Source organism: Oncorhynchus gorbuscha, linkage group LG03, assembly GCF_021184085.1.
Source record: "Oncorhynchus gorbuscha isolate QuinsamMale2020 ecotype Even-year linkage group LG03, OgorEven_v1.0, whole genome shotgun sequence".
NCBI lineage: Eukaryota > Metazoa > Chordata > Actinopteri > Salmoniformes > Salmonidae > Oncorhynchus > Oncorhynchus gorbuscha.
In genome coordinates, this window is record NC_060175.1 from 58,118,458 (window position 1) to 58,143,890 (window position 25,433).

The 25,433-nt window shown below is 44.0% G+C and overlaps 1 protein-coding gene across 1 annotated transcript; it reads left to right on the plus strand.

The window, feature by feature from the left end:
* The first annotated feature begins 771 nt into the window (after positions 1–771).
* Positions 772–24,107, plus strand: LOC124021078 (adenosine receptor A1-like). Its single transcript, XM_046336401.1, has 5 exons — positions 772–1,714; positions 15,950–16,117; positions 18,705–18,711; positions 19,273–19,416; positions 20,248–24,107. Exons 1-5 carry the CDS (start codon positions 1,287–1,289, stop codon positions 20,629–20,631), a joined length of 1,131 nt encoding a protein of 376 aa, XP_046192357.1. The 5' UTR covers positions 772–1,286; the 3' UTR covers positions 20,632–24,107.
* Positions 24,108–25,433: the final 1,326 nt, after the last annotated feature.

A 25,433-nucleotide genomic window follows, 5' to 3' on the forward strand; every position in this document is an offset into this window, starting at 1 on the left:
TATGAAGAATATGAATAACTTTCCACTTATGATGCCAATGAGGGAGCGTTTGGTCATTGACTGCAGGTAAGGGCTACACAATATCTATTTCATAAACAAATAACATAGATTTTTTTCTGTTTTTCATGAGAATGCACATGTCACATTCATGCTCACTGGCCAATGCTGGGATAGATTGGCGGTACCAGGTGTCCTCACGCTCTCTCGCTCTCTTTCTCATTTCATTTTCAATTTAAGGGCTTTATTGGCATGGGAAACATATGTTAACCTTGCCAAAGCAAGTGAAGTAGATAATAAACAAAAGTGAAATAAACAATACAAATTAACATTACACTCACAAAAGTTCCAAAAGAATAAAGACATGTCAAATGTCATACTATGTGCAAGTAGTACAAAAGGCACTACAGAAGGTAGTAAAATACAAAAGGGAAAATAAATAAACATAAAAATGGGTTGTATTTACAATGGTTTTTGTTCTTCACTGGTTGCCCTTTTCTTGTGGAAAGAGGTCACACGCCTTGCTGCTGTTATGTCACACTGTGGTATTTCACTCAATATAAATTGGGGTTGTTTTCAAGTTCTTTGTGGATCTGTGTAATCTGAGGGAAATGTGTGCCGCTAATATGGTCATACATTTGGCAGGCGGTCAGGAAGTGCAACTCAGTTTCCACCTAATTTTGTGGACAGGGTGCACTCTCTCTCTTTCTCTCTCTCTCTGCATAGATGTCCGCCGGCGCATGTGACTTACCAGAAAGTACAGAGTACGGGGAATTCCCTCGCCGCAATTACTAGAGATTGTATTGGAGCTGATCGTACCCGCGGTCATCATCCTGTGTCTGAGTTCGGGACAGTTGCCGCTGTAGCCTTTAAAAAACACTCTGCTCTGCGTTTGTGAGCAAACTTTCGTTCTGGCAAAGAAGACTGGATTCTACGCGGAACACCTTTGTAAAAAGAACCGGAATATAACGAACGAACGATTTTTTACATCAATTTTCTATTCTTATTAATGATGACGACTAGCGGTGGTGCGAACTGAATTGAGGCACTATGTGGCCAGTGTGACTCAATTACACATTCTCTGGGGAAATTGTTCCTCCTCATTTTTGGGGGAGTGGGACACCAGACTTTCACTAAAACCACAATATGCATGATGTGTCCAAACCAGGGTCCACATTCTGCCCAGTAATGCAGGCTCAAAAATGACTTTTCAACCAATATATCTAGATGCATAACTTCCTATGGATCGAACAACAGAACATCATGCGCAGGCTTAAAGAAGAGTTTCAATGCCTCTCCGAATTCCACAAGGGAATATGAGGACTTCTCCACTCTGTCTTTCTGAGATACTCGCAGCACAAGACAACAGGACCGACCAGGCTACCGGTACGATGCCCGTCGAAGCCCTCTACATGGTGATGGAGGTGATCATCGCAGTGACTTCGGTGATCGGAAACGTAATGGTTATCTGGGCGGTGCGGATCAACCGTTCGATGCGAGACACCACCTTCTGTTTCATTGTGTCTCTGGCTCTGGCGGACATTGCGGTGGGGGCTCTGGTCATCCCACTGGCCATCACCATCAACATCGGTTTCGAGATGCACTTCTACAGCTGCCTGCTGGTCACGTGCATCGTGCTGGTGCTCACGCAGAGTTCCATCCTCGCGTTGCTGGCCATCGCTATCGACCGTTACCTGAGGGTGAAAATACCCATGAGGTAATAATAAGAGAGAGAGAAAGGGGAAATATTGTGCTTTGCTGAGTTTTCTTTGGTCTCTGTTTGCATGCTTTCTTTGCCAAGGTCAGTAGGTCAAACATTTGTCTCGTTAGTGTGTTGGCAGTGGGATTTGAGATATTGTGCAGTACAGGCTATTTTGTTGCAGATTGCCTGAATAGGCTACTCAGCCTATTTTACAGTAAACTCCAAATCTATTGGGACAGTAACTTTTTTTCTTTCTTATTTTTTGCTCTGTACTCCAGAACTATGCATTTGAAATGGTACAATGACTATTAGGGTAAAGTGCAGACTGTCAGCTTTCATCTTAGGGTATATAGAAATTAATTGTAAATAATGTTTTGCATAATTTTGGAGTCACTTTAATTGTAAATAAGAATAGAATATGTTTCTAAACACTTCTACAATAATGTGGACACTGCTATGATTATGTATAATCCTGGATGTGACAAAAACAAAATACACAATACATTATTTACCATTTATTTCTATTGGTTACAAAATAATCTGATACACAACCAAAACAAACAGCAAATGCACCCGACAAATTTGTAGAGTCACAAGCTTGATGTAGTCATTGCGTGCTAATACTTAACTGTGTATTCAAGTAGTAAAACGTTAAGTACATTTTTCCTAATACTTTTGGTTCCCTTAAATGGGGGGACTATGTATAAGTGCTGTAATTTCTAAACGGTTCACCTGATATGGATAAAAATAAACTCAAATTAAAGCTTTAACTTTAACCTCATAGTCATTGTATCATTTTTAAATCCCAACGTGCTGGAGTACAGAGCCAAAACAACAAAACATTTGTCATTGTCCCACTACTTTTGGAGCTCACTGTAGCTGCCCATTGGCAGTTTTGCCCGACAGGCACAGGCCTTTTTATCAATTCGATTTGCTCACCTCCTGCGTCCTCTCTCCTCCGTCCTCTCTCACTCTCCTCCTTTTGAAAAAGGTCCAAGTTAAATCGGGTCGGCAAGGAGAGTGTACATATTATTGGAAATGCGCAGGCTTGAAATAAGACAGTGCTTCTGCACTCGCCCCAAAATAAATGTGTAAAGTGTTCAAAACAAATGAAGTTAGTTGTCCAAGACATGTTATAGATAAAACAATAAGTAGCATATTGTTTTTAAACATGTGCATGTTTTTCTCCTCTGGCTAAACAAAAGCTGATTCAAAGGGGGTGTGACAGATTTCAAGACTCTTTCGTGGTAGGATACACATGAATATCCTTGACGAAAGGAGGAGGGGGCTATCGAGGAGGGGAGGACACTCTTGCGTATGCCTACTAACGAATTGACACTCCTCGACCACTCAGTTGACAGTTATTTTCCCAAATGAGAATCTCCCACAATAGGCTCTGAGACAGAGCTACATGTCAACATGATGTTGCTTCCAGCTGGAGAAGCATTAACTGTATTTTATATCACATTGTATATAAAATGTAGAATGAATTCATCTACAATGGATAGTCCCCAACCACAACAGACTGCAGACCGACTGTGTATACATAGCCAGTATCAGTTGGGGTCAAGACTATAGTCAAGATGAGATGTGTGTACCTGCTCTATTTGAATTCCACACCAGCTGTGAGGAATGCTCTCCTAGTGAGACTGTAACCCTCTCCATCTGTTGACCGACTGGGTAGTGATGTGTAGAGAAAATCATTATATATTTCACTTACAATGAGCTGCTACATATGGGACTTAGGTAGATGTGCTTTCTGCACTCCACACCCAGTTCTAATATGTTAACATGAATAAGGACATTTCAATATTTCAAGTTAGAGCCCAAGTTAAGATGGCACCGAAGAGGATGGCTGACCTTTTACATGCTCCTAACCTACTGTGCCATTTTGTATTTTTTTTTGCGTTGTTTGTATTATATTTTTACTTATTCTGTACATAATGTTGCTGCTACCGTCTCTTATGACCGGAAATAACTTCTGGACATCAGAACAGCGATTACTCACCTTGAACTGGAAGAAGCTTTTTCTGACGAGAAGGATATACTGCTTTCCAAACTCCCACCCATTCTACTGGCTAGCATGCAATCATTGGAAAATAAAATTGAGGACCTATGATTACGATTATCCTACCAACAGGACATTCAAAACTGTAGAATCTTATGTTTCACTGAGTCGTGGCTGAACGACGACATGGGTAACATAGAGCTGGCCGGATTTTCCATGCACCGGCAGAACAGAGAAGCTACGTCTGGTAAGACGAGGGTTGGGGGTGTGTGTCTATTTGTCACTAGCAGCTGGTGCGCAATGTCTAATATTTAAAAAGTCTCAAGGTATTGCTACCAAGAGAGTTCTCATCTATATTATTCGTAGTCGTCTATTTACCACCACAGACCAGTGCTGGCACTAAGACCTTAATAAAACCAAATAAAACCAAGGCCATAAGCAAACAAAAAAATGCTTATCCAGAAGTGGCGCTCCTAGTGGCGTGGGACTTTAATGCAGGCAAACTTAAATCAGTTTTACCACATTTTTTACCAGCATGTTACATGTGCAACCAGAGGGAAAAAAAACTGTAGACCACCTTTACTCCACACACATAGATGCATACAAACCTCTCCCCCGCCCTCCATTTGGAAAATCTGACCATAATTCTATCCTCCTGATTCCTGCTTACAAGCAAAAACTAAAGCAGGAAGTACCAGTGACTCACTCAATACGGAAGTGGTAAGATCAAATCACATTTCATTAGTCACATGCGCCTCAAAACAACACGTGTAGACCTTACAGTGAAATGCTTACTTACGAGCCCCTAACCAACAATGCAGTTAAAAAAAATATGAATAAGAAATAAAAGTAACATGTAATTAAAGAGCAGCAGTAAAATAACAATAGCGAGACTATATACATGGGGGTACCGGTACAGAGTCAATGTGAATGGGCACCAGTTAGTTGAGGTAATATGTACATGTAGGTAGAGTTATTAAAGTGACTAGGTGATAACAACAGAGTAGCAGCAGTGTAAAAGAGGGGGAGCAATGCAAATAGTAATGCAAGCAGTCTGGTTGGCCATTTGATTAGATGATCAGGAGTTTTATGGATTGTGGGTAGAAGCTATTTAGAAGCCTCTTGGACCTAGACTTGGTGCTCTGGTATCGCTTACCGTGTGGTAGCAGAGAGAACAGTCTATGACAAGGGTGGCTGGAGTCTTTGACAATTTTTAGGGCCTTCCGCTGACACTGCCTGGTATAGAGGTCCTGGATGGCAGGAAGCTTGGCCCCAGTGATGTACTGGGCTGTACACACTACCCTCTGTAGTGCCTTGCGGTCTGAGGCTGGGCAGTTGCCATACCATGCAGTGATGCAACCGGTCAGGATGCTCTCGATGGTGCAGCTCGAGAGCCTTTTGAGGACATGAGGACCCATGCCAAATATTTTCAGTCTCCTGAGGGGAAATAGGTTTTGTCGTGCCCTCTTCACGATTGTCTTGGTGTGCTTGGACCATGTTAGTTTGTTGGTGATGTGGACACCCTGTAACTGATGTGTATGCTGCGCTACTGATAGGAATTTTATGAATAATGAATAAACAATATCTACATTTAAATAGAACTAGAACTAATTAAACTCTACCCTGTTTTATTATAGATATAAAGTTAGTTCATATGGAAGAGATTATGTAGCATGAACAAGGAGTAATTAAACATAATAAACACCATTCCAACTAGGTTGGGGAGGAATGTGTTGTGTGTTTGAAGTAAGCAAAGAGGGTCATTAACCTATGTTTGAACACACTCAGCTATAACTCTGTGGCGATTAAATAAGACAGCGAGAGCCTCTCCTAGGTTTTCCGTTATCTGGAACTGTCTGCTAAATAGTGATCGATAATGGTGAGACTTCAGAAGTTAATCCTGATATAGTGTGAGTCAAGAGTGTGCGCTAGTGGGTTGGAATAAACATTTGAACCTGCTTTGTCTTGGTCGAGAGGAGGAGATTCATTCTATAACCAATGACGTCATATTTTGTATATAAACTGTTGTTCGTGGTTCTATGGCAGCGCGCTCTGAGAATAAATACTATTATCTAATTTTGATAAGACTGGTCCCTGTCTATTTTATACAAATAAGAAACTTACAAATTCTTAGAAACAGACAGTGATTTTAATTAATGAACACATATAGGAATTATGAAATTCCGTTGACAGCTACAGGACTGTTTTGCTAGCACAGACTGGATTATGTTCCGGGATTCATCCAATGACATTGAGGAGTGCACCACCTCAGTCATCGGCTTCATCAATAAGTGCATCAAAGACGTCGTCCCCACAGTGACAGTACGCACATATCCAAACCAGAAGCCATGGATTACAGGCAAAATCTGCATTGAGCTAAAGCTGCCACTTTCAAGGAGCGGCTCACTAATCCAGACCCTTATAAAAAATTCTGCTATGCCTTCAAACGAACCATCAAACAATCAAAGCGTCAATACAGGATTAAGATTGAATCCTACTACACCGTCTCTGACGCTCATCAGATGTGGCAGGGCTGGAAAACTATTAAGGCCTACAAAGGGAAACCCAGAGCTGCCCAGTGATGCGAGCCTACCAGACAAGCTAAAAGCCTTTTATACTCGCTTCGAGGCAAGGACTGAAGCATGCACAAGAGTACCAGCTGTTCTGGATGACAATGTGATAACACTCTCGGTAGCCGATGTGAGCAAGACCTTTAAACAGGTGAACATTGACAAAGCCGTGGGCCAGATGGATTACCAGGACGTGTGCTCAAAGCATGCGCAGACCAACTGGCAAGTGTCTTCACTGACATTTTCAACCTCTCCCTGACCGAGTCTGTAATAAAAGAGAGCCGCACACTCTAGGAGCTCAGATGCAAAAATGTAATTACCAACGTTTCGACAGCCAAGTTGTCTTCATCAGGGTATAATCACAATTACTCGTTTATGTAATGTCAAAAGACACAGGTGTCTGTAATCATGGCCAAGAGGGGCCTAATATCAATGGTTAATTATAAAATATGAAAATGTCATACAAAGAACAGCATACAAATAACAAATGGATAGCATACGATCATTGACAAATATGACTACACAAGCTTACAAACAATTACAATGGCAAGGTCACAATAATCACAAGAATGGCTTCAGAGTTTCAAGAACGGGTCGAGAGTTTCAAGTTCCTTGGTGTCCACATCACCAACAAACTGTCATGGCCCGAACACACCAAGACAATCGTGAAGAGGACGCGGTAAATCCCCCCCCCCTCAGGAGACTGAACAGATTTGGCATGGGTCCCCAGATCTTCCAAAAGTTCTACAGCTGCGCCATCGAGAGCATCATGACCGGTTGCGTCACCATCTGGTATGGCATCTGCTCGGCTTCTGACCGTGACCATCACTGGGGCCAAGCTTCCTGCCATCCAGGACCTATATAATTGGTGGTGTCAGATGAAAGCCCATAAAGTTGTCAGAGACTCCAGTCACCCAACTCATAGACTGTTTTTTTCTGCTACCACACGGCAAGCGGTACTGGAGCGCCAAGTCTAGGGCCAAAAGGCTCCTTAACAGCATATACCCCAAGCCATAAGACTGCTGAACAATTAATCAAATGGCCATCGGACTATTTATATTGACCCCCCCCCTCCCTCCTCCATTTGTACACTGCTGCTATTCACTGTTTATTATCTATGCATAGTCACTTTACTCCAACCTACATGTACAAATTACCTCAACTAACCTGTACCCCCGCACATTGACACGGTACCGGTACCTGCTGTATATAGCCTCGTTATTGTTATTTTATTGTGTTACTCTTTACTTTTTTAAATATTTGTTTTTTGTTAAATATTTTCTTAACTCTTCTTGAATTGCACTGTTGGTTAAGAGCTTGTAAGTAAGCATTTCAAATCAAAATCAAATCAAATCAAATTTATTTATATAGCCCTTCGTACATCAGCTGATATCTCAAAGTGCTGTACAGAAACCCAGCCTAAAACCCCAAACAGCAAACAATGCAGGTGTAAAAGCACGGTGGCTAGGAAAAACTCCCTAGAAAGGCCAAAACCTAGGAAGAAACCTAGAGAGGAACCGGGCTATGTGGGGTGGCCAGTCCTCTTCTGGCTGTGCCGGGTAGAGATTATAACAGAACATGACCAAGATGTTCAAATGTTCATAAATGACCAGCATGGTCAAATAATAATAAGGCAGAACAGTTGAAACTGGAGCAGCAGCACAGTCAGGTGGACTGGGGACAGCAAGGAGCCATCATGTCAGGTAGTCCTGGGGCACGGTCCTAGGGCTCAGGTCCTCCGAGAGAGAGAAAGAAAGAGAGAATTAGAGAGAGCATATGTGGGGTGGCCAGTCCTCTTCTGGCTGTGCCGGGTGGAGATTATAACAGAACGTGGCCAAGATGTTCAAATGTTCATAAATGACCAGCATGGTTGAATAATAGTAAGGCAGAACAGTTGAAACTGGAGCAGGAGCATGGCCAGGTGGACTGGGGACAGCAAGGAGTCTCTCATGTCAGGTAGTCCTGGGACATGGTCCTAGGGCCCAGGCCAGTTGAAACTGGAGCAGCAGCATGGCCAGGTGGACTGGGGACAGCAAGGAGTCATCATGTCAGGTAGTCCTGGGGCATGGTTCTAGGGCTCAGGTCCTCCGAGAGAGAGAAAGAAAGAGAGAAGGAGAGAATTAGAGAACGCACACTTAGATTTACACAGGACACCGAATAGGACAGGAGAAGTACTCCAGATAAACAAACTGACCCTAGCCCCCCGACACATAAACTACTGCAGCATAAATACTGGAGGCTGAGACAGGAGGGGTCAGGAGACACTGTGGCCCCATCCGAGGACACCCCCGGACAGGGCCAAACAGGAAGGATATAACCCCACCCACTTTGCCAAAGCACAGCCCCCACACCACTAGAGGGAAATCTTCAACCACCAACTTACCATCCTGAGACAAGGCTGAGTATAGCCCACAAAGATCTCCGACACGGTACAACCCAAGGGGGGAACCCAGACAGGCCGACCACAACAGTGAATCAACCCACCCAGGTGAAGCATCCCCCCCCAGGGACGGCACGAGAGAGCCCCAGCAAGCCAGTGACTCAGCCCCCGTAACAGGGTTAGAGGCAGAGAATCCCAGTGGAAAAAGGGGAACCGGCCAGGCAGAGACAGCAAGGGCGGTTCGTTGCTCCAGAGCCTTTCCGTTCACCTTCCCACTCCTGGGCCAGACTACACTCAATCATATGACCCACTGAAGAGATGAGTCTTCAGTAAAGACTTAAAGGTTGAGACCGAGTTTGCGTCTCTGACATGGGTAGGCAGACAGTTCCATAAAAATGGAGCTCTATAGGAGAAAGCCCTGCCTCCAGCTGTTTGCTTAGAAATTCTAGGGACAATTAGGAGGCCTGCGTCTTGTGACCGTAGCGTACGTATAGGTATGTACGGCAGGACCAAATCAGAGAGGTAGGTAGGAGCAAGCCCATGTAATGCTTTGTAGGTTAGCAGTAAAACCTTGCCATTTCACGGTAAGGTCTACACTTGTTGACCTTACCGTGACAAATGTGACAAATAAAGATTGATTTGTACAGTCCCCCATATTTAACAGTAACTCCATACATATAAACTTGGAAATGACTTATAAATGAACACAAAAATAAAACAATAACATTCACAGTTGATTTGTATATTTACACCTCCGAGACGTCCTTTGATCTATAGTTACCCTATGCACAATCTTATTTCCATCTCTTGTCAGACAACTGATAATGACATTTCAGCTGGAGCTTTTGACTTTCTCCATTTCTTGCTTCGGGTTCCCAAGAGAGTAGTAGCACACGACTTCAAAAGCAAAGGAAACGCAAAACACAACAAGTATTAATAATGCGTTAAGCTACGCATAATTATATATGCAAAGAAAAAACTAAGTTGGATAACAACGATTCTCACTCTATACCTTTAGGATACTTTTCTGCCTTAAAAAACCACCTCATGCTTTCATCCAGTCTTCCCCCGTTAGACAGAGGTTACAAAAGGTGTTCCCAACCCAGATAATCACTATCCTCCCCATCTCCTTCTTCCTCCATGGCCACCTGAAATACAACCTTACAAAACTCAGTCACATGTTTCTTAAATCACACTTTGCAGGGGATGTGATGCTATTATTACAGCGAACTTCCCTTCCAGTGAGGTGGCCTCCTGTAGCTAGTCTTCCAGGAGCTGTACCTTCTCACTGTACCTTCTCACTAAAAGTTGCCAACAGTGTCTGAAATGTTAACACTATCTCTGCTCCACCATGATCTGAGTATGTGTGACATTCAACTTATCTTCATAGTAGTCTCTATATTTATTTATTTGATTTATTTAACCTTTATTTAACAAGGTAGGCTAGTTGAGAACAAGTTATCATTTACAACTGCAACCTGGCCAAGATAAAGCATAGCAGTGTGAACAGACAACAACAACAGAGTTACATATGGAGTAAACAATAAACAAGTCAATAACACAGTAGAAAGACAAAAATAGTCTATATACATTGTGTGCAAAAGGCATGAGGAGGTAGGCAAATAATTACAATTTTGCAGATTAACACTGGAGTGATAAATTATCAGATGGTCATGTGCAGGTAGAGATACTGATGTGCAAAAGAGCAGAAAAGTAAATAAATATAAACAGTATGGGGATGAGGTAGGTAAATTGGGTGGGCTATTTACCGATGGACTATGTACAGCTGCAGCGATCGGTTAGCTGCTCAGATAGCAGATGTTTGAAGTTGGTGAGGGAGATAAAAGTCTCCAACTTCAGCGATTTTTGCAATTAGTTCCAGTCACAGGCAGCAGAGAACTGGAAGGAAAGGTGGCCAAATGAGGAGTTGGCTTTAAGGATGATCAGTGAGATACGCCTTCTGGAGCGCGTGCTACGGGTGGGTGTTGCCATCGTGACCAGTGAACTGAGATAAGGCGGAGCTTTACCTAGCATGGACTTGTAGATGACCTGGAGCCAGTGGGTCTGGCGACGAATATGTAGCGAGGGCCAGCCGACTAGAGCATACAGGTCGCAGTGGTGGGTGGTATAAGGTGCTTTAGTAACAAAACGGATGGCCCTGTGATAAACTGCATCCAGTTTGCTGAGTAGAGTATTGGAAGCTATTTTGTAGATGACATCGCTGAAGTCGAGGATCGGTAGGAGTCAGTTTTACTAGGGTAAGTTTGGCGGCGTGAGTGAAGGAGGCTTTGTTGTGGAATAGAAAGCTGACTCTAGATTTGATTTTAGATTGGAGATGTTTGATATGAGTCTGGAAGGAGAGTTTACAGTCTAGCCAGACACCTAGGTACTTATAGATGTCCACATATTCTAGGTCGGAACCATCCAGGGTGGTGATGCTAGTCGGGCGTGCGGGTGCAGGCAGCGAACGGTTGAAAAGCATGCATTTGGTTTTACTAGCGTTTAAGAGCAGTTGGAGCCAACGGAAGGAGTGTTGTACGGCATTGAAGCTTGTTTGGAGGTTAGATAGCACAGTGTCCAAGGAAGGGCCAGAAGTATACAGAATGGTGTCGTCTGCGTAGAGGTGGATCAGGGAATCACCCGCGGCAAGAGCAACATCATTGATATCTTACATTACATTTAAGTCATTTAGCAGACGCTCTTATCCAGAGCGACTTACAAATTAGTGCATTCACCTTATGACATCCAGTGGAACAGCCACTTTACAATAGTGCATCTAAATATTTTAAGGGGGGGGGGGTGAGAAGGATTACTTTATCCTATCCTAGGTATTCCTTAAAGAGGTGGGGTTTCAGGTGTCTCCGGAAGGTGGTGATTGACTCCGCTGTCCTGGCGTCGTGAGGGAGTTTGTTCCACCATTGGGGAGCCAGAGCAGCGAACAGTTTTGACTGGGCTGAGCGGGAACTGTACTTCCTCAGTGGTAGGGAGGCAAGCAGGCCAGATATATGATATATACAGAGAAAAGAGTCGGCCCGAGAATTGAACCCTGTGGCACCCCCATAGAGACTGCCAGAGGACCGGACAACATGCCCTCCGATTTGACACACTGAACTCTGTCTGCAAAGTAGTTGGTGAACCAGGCAAGGCAGTCATTAGAATAACCGAGGCTACTGAATCTGCCGTTAAGAATATGGTGATTGACAGAGTAGAAAGCCTTGGCCAGGTCGATGAAGACGGCTGCACAGTACTGTCGTTTATCGTTTATCGATGGCGGTTATGATATCGTTTAGTACCTTGAGCGTGGCTGAGGTGCACCCGTGACCGGCTCAGAAACCAGATTGCTCAGTGGAGAAGGTACGGTGGGATTCGAGATGGTCAGTGATCTGTTTGTTGACTTGGCTTTCGAAGACCTTAGGGCAGGATGGATATAGGTCTGTAACAGTTTGGGTCCAGGGTGTCTCCCCCTTTGAAGAGGGGGATGACTGTGGCAGCTTTCCAATCCTTGGGGATCTCAGATGATATGAAAGAGAGGTTGAACAGGCTGGTAAATAGGGGTTGCAACAATTTTGGCAGATCATTTTACAAAGAGAGGGTCCGGATTGTCTAGCCCATCTGATTTGTAGGGGTCCAGATTTTGCAACTCTTTCAGAACATCAGCTATCTGGATTTGGGTGAAGGAGAAATGGGGAGGCATGGGTGAGTTGCTGGGGGTGGTGCAGGGCTGTTGATTGGGGTAGGGGTAGCCAGGTGGAAAGCATGGCCAGCTGTAGAAAAATGCTTATTGAAATTCTCAATTATAGTGGGGACAGTATTTCCTAGCCTCAGTGCAGTGGGCCGCTGGGAGGAGGTGCTCTTATTCTCCATGGACTTTACAGTGTCCCAGAATTTTTTGAGTTCATGCTACAGGATGTAAAATAATTATGCTTGAAAAAGCTAGTCTTAGCTTTCCTAACTGCCTGTGTATATTGGTTCCTAACTTCCCTGAAAAGTTGCATATCACGGGGGCTATTCGATGCTAATGCAGAACGCCATAGGATGTTTTTGTACTGGTCAAGGGCAGTCAGGTCTGGAGAGAACCAAGGGCTTTATCCTGGTTCTAAATTTTTTTGAATGGGGCGTGCATATTTAAAACTTGTTGAGGATAGGGGGCAGTATTTTCACTTTGGATTAATTGCGTGCCCATAGTGAACTGCATCCTACTCTGTCCTAGATTGCTAATGTATTCATATTGTTACTATTGGATATAAAACACTCTGAAGTTTCTAAAACTGTTTGAATTATGTCTGTGAGTATAACAGAACTCATAGGGCAGGCAATCTTCCAAACAAGAAGTGAAATTCTGAATGTGGGTCAACTTTGACGTCATCGCCCCTTCCTTTCCCAACAAGATATGGATCTGGTAGCACTTCCTACGCCTTCCACTAGATGTCCCCATTCAGTAGAACGTGGAATGGAGCTTTTGGTGTGAACTTTGACTGAATGCGAGGGGAAATAGTCACTCTGCCGACAGAATGCCATTTTCCTGTGGCGCATTTCTCTGGGTGCCACCGTCGTTCCATTTGGCTGCAGCTGAAAACGTATGATCCGGTTGGAACGTTATTGGATATATATGAAAATAACATCCTGAAGATTGATTCTCTACTTAGTTTGACCAGTTTATTCGACCTAGAATATATATTTTTTAAGTTTTCGTGCGAGTTGTCCTGGACCAGCGTCAGTTTTTGGGTACGTGAGCTGAAAGTGGTAGCAAATGCAGCTAATTGGACACTAGTATTGGACATTATGGAACAAAACAACGATTTATTGAGGAACTAGGACTCCTTGCACTGCATTCTGATTTCTGTTGACTCCAACATGGCGGAGAAATACTTTTACGTCTGAGCGCTGTCTCAGATTATTGCATGGTAGGCTTTTTCCATAACGTTTTTAAAAAATCTGACACAGCGGTTGCATTAAGAACCAGTGTATATTTAATTATATGTAACATGTAACGTATCTTTAGTCAAAGTTTATGATGAGTATTTCTGTTATCCGGCGTAGCTTTCTATAATTCCTCCGGATATTTTGGAGGCATTTCTGAACATGGTTGTCAATGTAAACCGAGATTTGTGGATAGAAATATGCATATTATCGAACAAAACATAAATGTAGTGTGTAACATATCATATGAGTGTCATCTGATGAAGATTTTCAAAAGGTTAGTGATTCATTTGATCTCTAATCCTGCTTTTGTGACTATCTTTGGCTGGAAAAAATGGCTGCGTTTTTCCTTTGATTTGCTGGTGGTCTAACATAAATATATGTTGTGTTTTTGCTGTAAAACATTAAAAAAATCAGACATGATGGGTAGATGAACAAGATGTTTATCTGTAATTTGAGGCATTGGACTTGTTAATGTGTGAAAGTTAAATATTTCTAAAGAATATTATTGCATTCCCTGCGTCACCTTTTCAGCTGAATGGGGGGGGGGGTGGAGTTCCCCTCGGGGAAACATGCTTATCTAAGATGGTGAGGAAGTTACTTTTAAAGAATAACCAGGCATCCTCTACTGATGGGACCAGGTCAATATCCTTCCAGGATACCCGGGCCAGGTCGATTAGAAAGGCCTGCTCTCTGAAGTGTTTTAGGGAGCGTTTGACAGTGATGAGGGGTGGTCGTTTGACCGCAGACCCATTACAGATGCAGGCAATGAGGCAGTGATTGCTGAGATCTTGGTTGAAAACAGCAGAGGATTATTTGGAGGGCAAGTTGGTTAGGATGTTATTTATGAGGGTGCCCATGTTTACAGATGGTTGTACCTGGTGGGTTTATTGATAATTGTGTGAGATTGAGGGCATCAAGCATAGATTGTGTTAAGCATATCCCAGTTTTGGTTACCTAGCAGCACAAACTCTGTAGAGAAATGGGGGGCAATCAATTCACATATGGTCTTTTTAGAAGTAGAATTTTTAGAAGTAGTGTTTTTAGAAGCTGGAATTGTTTGGGCACAGACCTGGATAGTAAGACAGAACTCTGCAGGCTATCTCTGCAGTAGATTGCAACACCACCCCCTTTGGCTGTTCTATCTTTTCGGAAGATGTTGTAGTTAGGGATGGAAATCCTAAGCCAGGATTCAGACACGGCTAGGACATCTGGGTTGGCAGAGTGTGCTAAAGCAGTGAATATAACAAACTTAGGGAGGAGGCTTCTAATGTTAACATGCATGCATACATATCGTGCACAATTAGCTGTCCTTCCTCTACTATGAGAAATCTCCTGTATCACTATACACAGAGGGGTATCGTTCCCTTGAGACTCTATTACCTACTTCCTTAATTGATGAGCCACACAGATCTCCGCCCCAGTCACATTCCATTCTGCTCTCCCAATTGCCTGTAACATTAAAGCCTTGGTTTTTGGGACTCCATAGAATACACTGATGTCGGTCCTGCCAAACTCTGCAACTAACACCCTTATGCAAACATTCTGTCTTTAACACAGGCCCTGTATGTACCTTGCCTCCGGCCACAAATACAGTACCAGTCAAAAGTTTGGACACACCTACTCATTCAAGGGTTTTTCTTTATTTTTACTATTTTCTACATTGTAGAATAATAGTGAAGACATCAAAACTATGAAATAACACATATGAAATCATGTAGTAACCATAAAAGTGATAAACAAATTAAAATCCTTTGCCTTGAAAACGATTTGTAGTGCAGGACACACATTTCTTCTATTGATTCAAAGTCAAGAAAGTATCAGGTTTCAGGTTATACCCAAGTGCAGACTGTGTAGAAGTAACAATGTTTATTGTAACAGGGGCAGGCAAACAACAGCTCAAGGCAGGCAGGGGTCGATAATCCAGAGTGGTGGGGCCAAGGTACAGGACGGCAGGCAGGCTCAGGGGCAGGCAGAGTAGTCAGGCAGACGAGCTCGGAGTCAGGACTGGCAGGCGTCAAAACCAGGAGGGTGAGAAAAGAGAGACTGGAAAAAGCAGGAGCTGAGACACAAAACGCTGGTAGACTTGAACAAACAAGACGAACTGGCACAGACAGACAGAAAACACAGGTATATATACCCAAGGGATAAGTGGGGAAGATGGGCGACACCTGGAGTGGGGTGGAGACAAGCACAAGGACAGGTGAAATAGATCAGGGCGTGACACAAAGAAAGCACTTGGAAGCATATCAACAGGAAAACAGAAAAGTATGCACTAAAACTCCAGCAATTGTTGCTCAATACTCACACGCACACACACCAACCCATTATACTCTAACTCCTCATAATTGTCTTATCCCCCATCTCCATAGCTACAAACATGTGGTGACACGGCGGCGTGCAGGCACGGCGGTGGTGGTGTGTTGGATGGTTGCCATAGTGGTTGGCCTGACGCCCATGCTGGGCTGGAACAACCAAATCAAATCAAATCAAATCAAATTTATTTATATAGCCCTTCGTACATCAGCTGATATCTCAAAGTGCTGTACAGAAACCCAGCCTAAAACCCCAAACAGCAAACAATGCAGGTGTAAAAGCACGGTGGCTAGGAAAAACTCCCTAGAAAGGCCAAAACCTAGGAAGAAACCTAGAGAGGAACCGGGCTATGTGGGGTGGCCAGTCCTCTTCTGGCTGTGCCGGGTAGAGATTATAACAGAAAATGACCAAGATGTTCAAATGTTCATAAATGACCAGCATGGTCAAATAATAATAAGGCAGAACAGTTGAAACTGGAGCAGCAGCACAGTCAGGTGGACTGGGGACAGCAAGGAGCCATCATGTCAGGTAGTCCTGGGGCACGGTCCTAGGGCTCAGGTCCTCCGAGAGAGAGAAAGAAAGAGAGAATTAGAGAGAGCATATGTGGGGTGGCCAGTCCTCTTCTGGCTGTGCCGGGTGGAGATTATAACAGAACGTGGCCAAGATGTTCAAATGTTCATAAATGACCAGCATGGTTGAATAATAGTAAGGCAGAACAGTTGAAACTGGAGCAGGAGCATGGCCAGGTGGACTGGGGACAGCAAGGAGTCCTCATGTCAGGTAGTCCTGGGACATGGTCCTAGGGCCCAGGCCAGTTGAAACTGGAGCAGCAGCATGGCCAGGTGGACTGGGGACAGCAAGGAGTCATCATGTCAGGTAGTCCTGGGGCATGGTTCTAGGGCTCAGGTCCTCCGAGAGAGAGAAAGAAGGAGAGAAGGAGAGAATTAGAGAACGCACACTTAGATTTACACAGGACACCGAATAGGACAGGAGAAGTACTCCAGATAAACAAACTGACCCTAGCCCCCGACACATAAACTACTGCAGCATAAATACTGGAGGCTGAGACAGGAGGGGTCAGGAGACACTGTGGCCCCATCCGAGGACACCCCGGACAGGGCCAAACAGGAAGGATATAACCCCACCCACTTTGCCAAAGCACAGCCCCCACACCACTAGAGGGAAATCTACAACCACCAACTTACCATCCTGAGACAAGGCGAGTATAGCCCACAAAGATCTCCGACACGGTACAACCCAAAGGGGGGAAACCCAGACAGGCCGACCACAACAGTGAATCAACCCACCCAGGTGACGCACCCCCCCAGGGACGGCACGAGAGAGCCCCAGCAAGCCAGTGACTCAGCCCCGTAACAGGGTTAGAGGCAGAGAATCCCAGTGGAAAAAGGGGAACCGGCCAGGCAGAGACAGCAAGGGCGGTTCGTTGCTCCAGAGCCTTTCCGTTCACCTTCCCACTCCTGGGCCAGACTACACTCAATCATATGACCCACTGAAGAGATGAGTCTTCAGTAAAGACTTAAAGGTTGAGACCGAGTTTGCGTCTCTGACATGGGTAGGCAGACCGTTCCATAAAAATGGAGCTCTATAGGAGAAAGCCCTGCCTCCAGCTGTTTGCTTAGAAATTCTAGGGACAATTAGGAGGCCTCGTCTTGTGACCGTAGCGTACGTATAGGTATGTACGGCAGGACCAAATCAGAGAGGTAGGTAGGAGCAAGCCCATGTAATGCTTTGTAGGTTAGCAGTAAAACCTTGAAATCAGCCCTTGCTTTGACAGGAAGCCAGTGTAGAGAGGCTAGCACTGGAGTAATATGATCAAATTTTTTGGTTCTAGTCAGGATTCTAGCAGCCGTATTTAGCACTAACTGAAGTTTATTTAGTGCTTTATCCGGGTAGCCGGAAAATAGAGCATTGCAGTAGTCTAACCTAGAAGTGACAAAAGCATGGATTAATTTTTCTGCATCATTTTTGGACAGAAAGTTTCTGATTTTTGCAATGTTACGTAGATGGAAAAAAGCTGTCCTCGAAATGGTCTTGATATGTTCTTCAAAAGAGAGATCAGGGTCCAGAGTAACGCGAGGTCCTTCACAGTTTTATTTGAGACGACTGTACAACCATTAAGATTAATTGTCAGATTCAACAGAAGATCTCTTTGTTTCTTGGGACCTAGAACAAGCATCTCTGTTTTGTCCGAGTTTAATAGTAGAAAGTTTGCAGCCATCCACTTCCTTATGTCTGAAACACATGCTTCTAGCGAGGGCAATTTTGGTGCTTCACCGTGTTTCATTGAAATGTACAGCTGTGTGTCATCCGCATAGCAGTGAAAGTTTACATTATGTTTTCGAATAACATCCCCAAGAGGTAAAATATATAGTGAAAACAATAGTGGTCCTAAAACAGAACCTTGAGGAACACCGAAATGTACAGTTGATTTGTCAGAGGACAAACCATTCACAGAGACAAACTGATATCTTTCCGACAGATAAGACCTAAACCAGGCCAGAACATGTCCGTGTAGACCAATTTGGGTTTCCAATCTCTCCAAAAGAATGTGGTGATCGATGGTATCAAAAGCAGCACTAAGGTCTAGGAGCACGAGGACAGATGCAGAGCCTCGGTCCGATGCCATCAAAATGTCATTTACCACCTTCACAAGTGCCGTCTCAGTGCTATGATGGGGTCTAAAACCAGACTGAAGCATTTCGTATACATTGTTTGTCTTCAGGAAGGCAGTGAGTTGCTGCGCAACAGCCTTCTCTAAAATCTTTGAGAGGAATGGAAGATTTGATATAGGCCGATAGTTTTTTATATTTTCTGGGTCAAGGTTTGGCTTTTTCAAGAGAGGCTTTATTACTGCCACTTTTAGTGAGTTTGGTACACATCCAGTGGATAGAGAGCCGTTTATTATGTTCAACATAGGAGGGCCAAGCACAGGAAGCAGCTCTTTCAGTAGTTTAGTTGGAATAGGGTCCAGTATACAGCTTGAAGGTTTAGAGGCCATGATTATTTTCATCATTGTGTCAAGAGATATAGTACTAAAACACTTGAGCGTCTCTCTTGATCCTAGGTCCTGGCAGAGTTGTGCAGACTCAGGACAACTGAGGTTTGGAGGAATACGCAGGTTTAAAGAGGAGTCCGTAATTTGCTTTCTAATAATCATAATCTTTTCCTCAAAGAAGTTCATGAATTTATCACTGCTAAAGTGCAAGTCATCCTCTCTTGGGGAATGCTGCTTTTTAGTTAGCTTTGCCACAGTATCAAAAAGGAATTTCGGATTGTTCTTATTTTCCTCAATTAAGTTAGAAAAATAGGACGATCGAGCAGCAGTAAGGGCATGTGTCTCCATGACAACGTCTCCCAGGTGATGTGTAAGTTTGAGAAAGTCATCAGCATGGACTACATGGTCTACTTCAACTTCTTCGGCTGGGTGCTTCCGCCCCTCGTCCTCATGCTGCTAATCTATGCTGAGATATTCTACAAGATACACCACCAGCTCAACAAGAAGGTAGCTCACTGTCTGTAGAGAAGTACCTGTCTTGAGAATCAGATGACTCGAACAGGGTAACCCTACCTTCTTTACCATGAGCTATGTGCATTGTCTCTATTATATGTGCAATAATTATCTATGCTGAGGTATTATATGATCCAACGCCAGCTCGGTAAGAACATTAGCCTGATTTTGTCTTACCAATGTCTTGCTAAGGTTAGCTTGAGCTAGTCTTCCCAATGTCTTGCCAAGGTTGGCTTGAGCTAGTCTTTCCAATGTCTTGCCAAGGATAGCTTGAGCTAGTCTTCCCAATGTCTTGCCAAGGTTGGCTTGAGCTAGTTTTTCCAATGTCTTGTCAAGGTTAGCTTGAGCTAGTCTTGCCAAAGTTAGCTTGATCTTGCCAACTCCTATGGTCATTCTCACATGGCCTGACAATGATCCTAGGAGTTGGCAAGACCGCACAAACAGTTCTGGGACCAGGTTACATGAAGGTCACTGACTAGACTAGAGTCAGGTGAATGAAGGGGGTACATTTGATGAGCACAGCAGGGAGGTGGAAGGAGATAAAGGGGTGTTGAAATTCGCTGTACTTTGGCATAACAGGTTATTCCCCTCAGGGATGAAAGCTTAGACCGGCATAATGAGCAGAGATGTTGATTTGTTTCTAAATCAGGTGTCAACTCACTCCACCCAGGGCACAATGCTGTGCAAATCAAACACACTTGGAATAGAATAACCAAAAAATGTAATGTCAGTTAAAACATCAGTTAACTTGTAAGTATGCATTACAGAAATGTACAGCCTCTGAATCTAAAGTCTAAATCCTCTTCTCCCTCCCTCCTACCCCAGGTGACGGAGAGCCACGTAGACCGCAGCCATTACTACAGTAAGGAGCTGAAACTAGCCAAGTCATTGGCTCTGGTCCTCTTCCTGTTTGCCATCAGCTGGCTTCCTCTAAACATCCTCAACTGCATCACACTGTTTAGCCCAAACGGTGACAAGCCCACGCTTCTCATCTACATCGCCATCCTGCTCACACACGGCAACTCCGCTGTGAACCCCATTGTCTACGCATTTCAGATCAAGAAGTTCCAGAATGCGTTCCGGAAGATCTGGAAGCAATATGTGCTGTGTAGGGACCCGGTAGGCAAGCTGCCCCAGAGAGGGAGTCAGAGGTGCCAGAGCAGATTGGAGAGGATGTTGAGGGCGAACGATGATAACAATTATGTCTGATCTGGTGATGAAGGTCATAGGGGGGCACGGGTCTGTCGCATCCCGCAATGTGTATGTTGTTTGGTGTGGTGTTCTTTTATGCTTTTTAAATTTGTACACTTTGTTTGTTAACCATCTGTTAATGATGGCTTTTCAGTGGTGGGGTGTTGGACTGATCGTGTTGATCATGAACATACTCGGTACTAAATTGACTGTTATGGAAACGCTGCCGGCAGCGGAATCCAATACAGCAGAGGGTTTCTACTACAATGCAACTCAAACACGAACGTAATGGATATCCCAAGGGCCAATCTAATCCCTGATTGTCTGCGAGTGGATTACAAACCCACATGTAAATGTGGAAAATGCAGGGGAATCAGACAGAGAAGTATGACAGGATAGTAGACAGTATAAATAAAATAAAAAACATCCCTTACCTAACACCTTGCTGATCAACGCCCAGTCACTGAGGGGGAAAGCGGATGAGCTGTCAGCGAATCTGCGCCTCCAACATGAATACTTGGAGGCCTGTTTGCTGGCGTTTACTGAGACTTGGCTGGATGGGTCCCAGACAGGGAAGTGGAGCCAGCTGGCTTCACACTGGCTAGATCGTGATCTGACCGTCACAGAGACTCTGTACCCTCGATATTGAACTGCTTTCTGTGTCACTGCGACCCTACTATCTGCCCCGTGAGTTCCCCCAATTGTTTGTGACCGTTGTGTACATTCAACCGAAAGATAATATAGCAAAGGCATCAGAGATTATTTATAATCTGTCACAGAAACTGGGTTCCATCTCCCCCGACGCACCCACATTTATTTTAATGGATTTTAAACAACAGCACTTTGCACAAGGTCCTGCACACGTACAACCAGTATGTGAAATGTCACACTAGGAAAAACAAGACTCTTGACCTGTGCTATGGAACCATACCAAATGCTTTCTCTGCCACCAACAGACCTCCCCTGGGGACATCTGACCACAATGTTGTCTACCTCCGGCCAACCTACTGTTAGCTCATGGAGAGGGAGAAACCTACAGTTAAAACTGTCCAGATCTGGAACGACAACCGTATCACTCCTCTCCAAGGGTGTTTTGACTGTACTGTGGGGGGTATTTGAAGACAGCAGCTCTGATCTTAACAAACTCACAGATGTTGTTTCAGACTTTGTCAACTTCTGTGTTGAGTCAGTTGTGCCTATAAAAACCAGTAAAATATTCCCTAACAATAAGCCTTGGGTATCAAAACATCTAAAATCACTACTTGATAGGAAGAAGGCAGTTTATGCTGAGGGTGGTAGACAGGCTTTAAGAGATGTACAACGTGAGATAAAAAGACAGATACTGGTGGACAAGGAGGCATACAAGCAAAGGGTGGAGAGGACCCTCTCCTCAGGAAACTCAAGGGTGGCCTGGCAAAAGATGAAATACATGGCTCATGCCACCCACATAGGCAGGGGAAAAACCAATGCTGACCTTGGGAGACATGAGCGCCAGAACAAGGCTAATGAACTGAATGTTTTCTTCTCAAGATTTGAATCAGACGACTTAGGAAGAAAACAAACAAATGGAAGTATCATTACAAGTGTTAGAGAGGGTCGTTGTTAAACAGGCTGATGTTTTGAAGTTGTTCAGTGGATGTAATGCACAAAAAAGCCCAGGCCTGGACAAAATAAGTGGACATTGAAGCACTGTGATGAACAAATAGTTGGTGTTTTTACAGACATTTTCCAATCCTCGCTTGACCGGCAACTGTGGTGGAATATTGACTCAGAAATATAACACATTTTCTAGAACTTGTGAATTCAAATGAGACTTTAATACAAGGTAGCAAAGCCGAGCCCTTCCACGTGAAGACTATTTTACAAACGTAACAGAGCCGATCCCCTCCATGGAAAATACTAAATTCTCATATTACAGAGTCCTGCCTTTATAGGATTCTGTCTTTGCATAACGTATAAAGTCCCCTCCCTGTATATGAAAATAGCTTCCCTTGACTTTTCTTTATCATCACTTTTCCATCTCAGTTCTTGCATGTTAACACCCACATCTGACAGCTGTATAGGTTATAATGGTAGCAGGGCCCTGGTCCTATACTGGTCCTATATGTTCCATTCCTTATATGGCCATTCTGTCTTAGCTCTCCAACATAAACAGCTTAGATGCTGCTAATAATGGAAATGTAATCGATAGTCATGGGTTTTGCTCCAACACAACACATGCCAGTATTGTGGAAAACCTCAATAATTATACCCATTCCTAAAGCATCTTAGCCCTCTTTGCTACATGACCCTGTCACCTTGACATCCTTAGGAAGGAAATGCTTTGAGAAAATTGTGAAAGGTCATATTCTCAGCACCACCCGTTTCAGTTTGCCAATCAGCCCAGCAGAGGAGTTGATGATGCCATTCTCACTCTCCTCAACATGATCTACAGACATCAAGAGGGCGCCAAATCCCATCTCAGTGTTCTGTTTGTTGACTTTCCTTCTGCCTTCAACACAATCCAGCCTTATATTCGGGCACAGAGACTCATAAGTGACATCTCCTGAGATGGGGGGCTGGTTTTGTGGCTGTTGAACTTCCTGAGCCAGATGTCACAGCGGGTCAAGTTGGGTGTCGGACATATGCACCACCAACACAGGCTCCCCACAGGGATATGTTTTGTCCCCACTCCTGTACATTTTGTACACCAATAGTTGTACTAGTTCCCATCCGGACAGACACCTAGTTAAGTTCGCTGATGACACTGCCTTGATCAGCCTGTTGCATGATGACGAGGAACAACATGGCCCGGTCCTAAATGACTGTGTGGAGTGGTGTGATGAATCACACTTGGTCCTCAACGCCAACAAGACCAAAGAGATGTGCATAGACTTCAAGAAGCGTACAACACCTACCTCTGCATCGTCTATCAGAGGTCAGAACATAGAGATAGAGGAATACAAATACCTGGGTGTCCTCTTGGACAATAAGATTCAGTGGAGGAAATGTACAGACCTGATCTACTAAAAGAGTCAACAGAGACTGTACTTTCTAAAAAAGCTGGGATCATCTAATGTTGAGAGTATTTCAACTTTTTGTATTGTGTGTTGGTTTGGCAATTGCCCGTGTCAGCCAGAGAAACATCCTGAGAAGGATTATCACCACAGCAAGCAAGGTACTTAGAGTCAAACAGACAGGCCCTCAGCAAGGCTCATAAAATTATTTTTAGACCCAAGCCACCCCCTGTACCCGGACCTTGAACTACTCCCCTCTGGGTGCAAGTCTAGGGCACCCCCTTGCATGAAAACTAAACTAGACAATAATTTGTGCCAGGTGTGATATCCCTCCTAAACAGTTCCTATCGACCCAGTAAGGCCAGCAGGCTAGTCTTTTTTTATTTGGATGTAACTGTTATGAATATTGTGCTGTCAATTAGTGGTATTGTCATGTATATGTTTAAACACCATGTTAAACATGTACATGATACTGCAGCAACATTTCCCCACGGGGACAATAAAGTAAGTAAGTAAGTAAGTGAAGATGTCGGGAATACTGGATTATAAGAGCAGAAGGATGAACATGACAATGGTTTCTCTGTTGATTCGCCTGCTGGTTAGAGAATTATGATTGGATAAAGAGGTGGAGGTGGTGGGAGGGATCCTAACCCTGCAGTGATTGAACTGAAGGAGGGTATGGAGAAGGGACCCTATCCCTAACCCTTGACAGAATCGAGGGCGCCCCTAACCTCAGTTTGACCCCACACAGTGAGGAAGTTCTGTCAAGGAATGTTCCTAAACGAGGGTTGAAATGTTACCTCACACAGGCTGAATTAACTATCCACAGGTGGCTGGGTTCCCACACCGTAACCATGGGTGATCTAATCTCTCTACATTCTAGAATGCAGCAGAATGGCGTCACTCCTAATACATCACTAAGGTCCATCGACTGACAAGACAGGTTGTACTGTCTGACCTGATGCAAGACAACAGAACAGACCAATGGAGAGGTCAGGTCAGAATGGTGATTTAGGATTCCGAATTAGAAGGAAGGCAGAACTACTAACAATGACTTCAACCATCTCCCATCGGCTTAGGGAACGATGATGTGTAACGGGTGAAGGGGGTATCCGGCATGTACCAATAGGAACCTGTTGAACTATTAGTAGCACACTATGGCTGTGTCTGAAAAGACACCCTTTATAGTGCACAACTTTTTTGGGGGGACCAGAGCCCGCAAATCACTTAAAACTTCAAATGGTTCAAACACACACAGTCATGAAGAAGGCGCAACAGGAGGTTGAAAAAGTTTGGCATGGGACCTAAAATCCTCAAAAAGTTTGACAGTTGTCCCATTGAGAGCATTTTGACTAGCTGCCTCACTGCCTGGCATGGCAATAGCACCGCCCTCGATCGCATGGCGCTACAGAGGGTGGTGTCATACATTATTCAAAATGTATGACAAATCCAATAAGGATTGACCTATGGGAAAATACTCTGACATTGTGGTATAAACAAATGCTCTCGAAACAACTCAGTCTCTGGATCCGATTTTGGAGATGAGGGAGGTGAGGGAGAAGGATAAAGTGAGTGAGAAGGTGAGGGGTGAAAGAAAAAAAGGGTGAGGATGTTGAGGGTGGGGGTGATGAAGGAGGTGAGTGGAGAGGAGGCAGGCGAGAGGTGAGGGGACATGTAATTGGACAGAAACTAATGGTGTAAAGTACTTAAGTGAAAGTACTTTAAAGTACTACATACGTAGTTTTGGGAGTTCTCTGTACTTTACTATTTATATTTTTGAAAACTTTTACTTCACTACATTCCTAAAAAAACAAATGTACTTTT

Excerpts from the sequence above, each read along its gene's own strand:
- LOC124021078 (XM_046336401.1), top strand. The coding sequence starts at position 1,287 with ATGCCTCTCCGAATTCCACAAGGGAATATGAGGACTTCTCCACTCTGT. Across the intron at positions 1,715-15,949 it reads AGGGTGAAAATACCCATGAG|CTACAAACATGTGGTGACAC; the intron begins GTAATAATAAGA and ends CCATCTCCATAG. Across the intron at positions 19,417-20,247 it reads ACCACCAGCTCAACAAGAAG|GTGACGGAGAGCCACGTAGA; the intron begins GTAGCTCACTGT and ends CTCCTACCCCAG.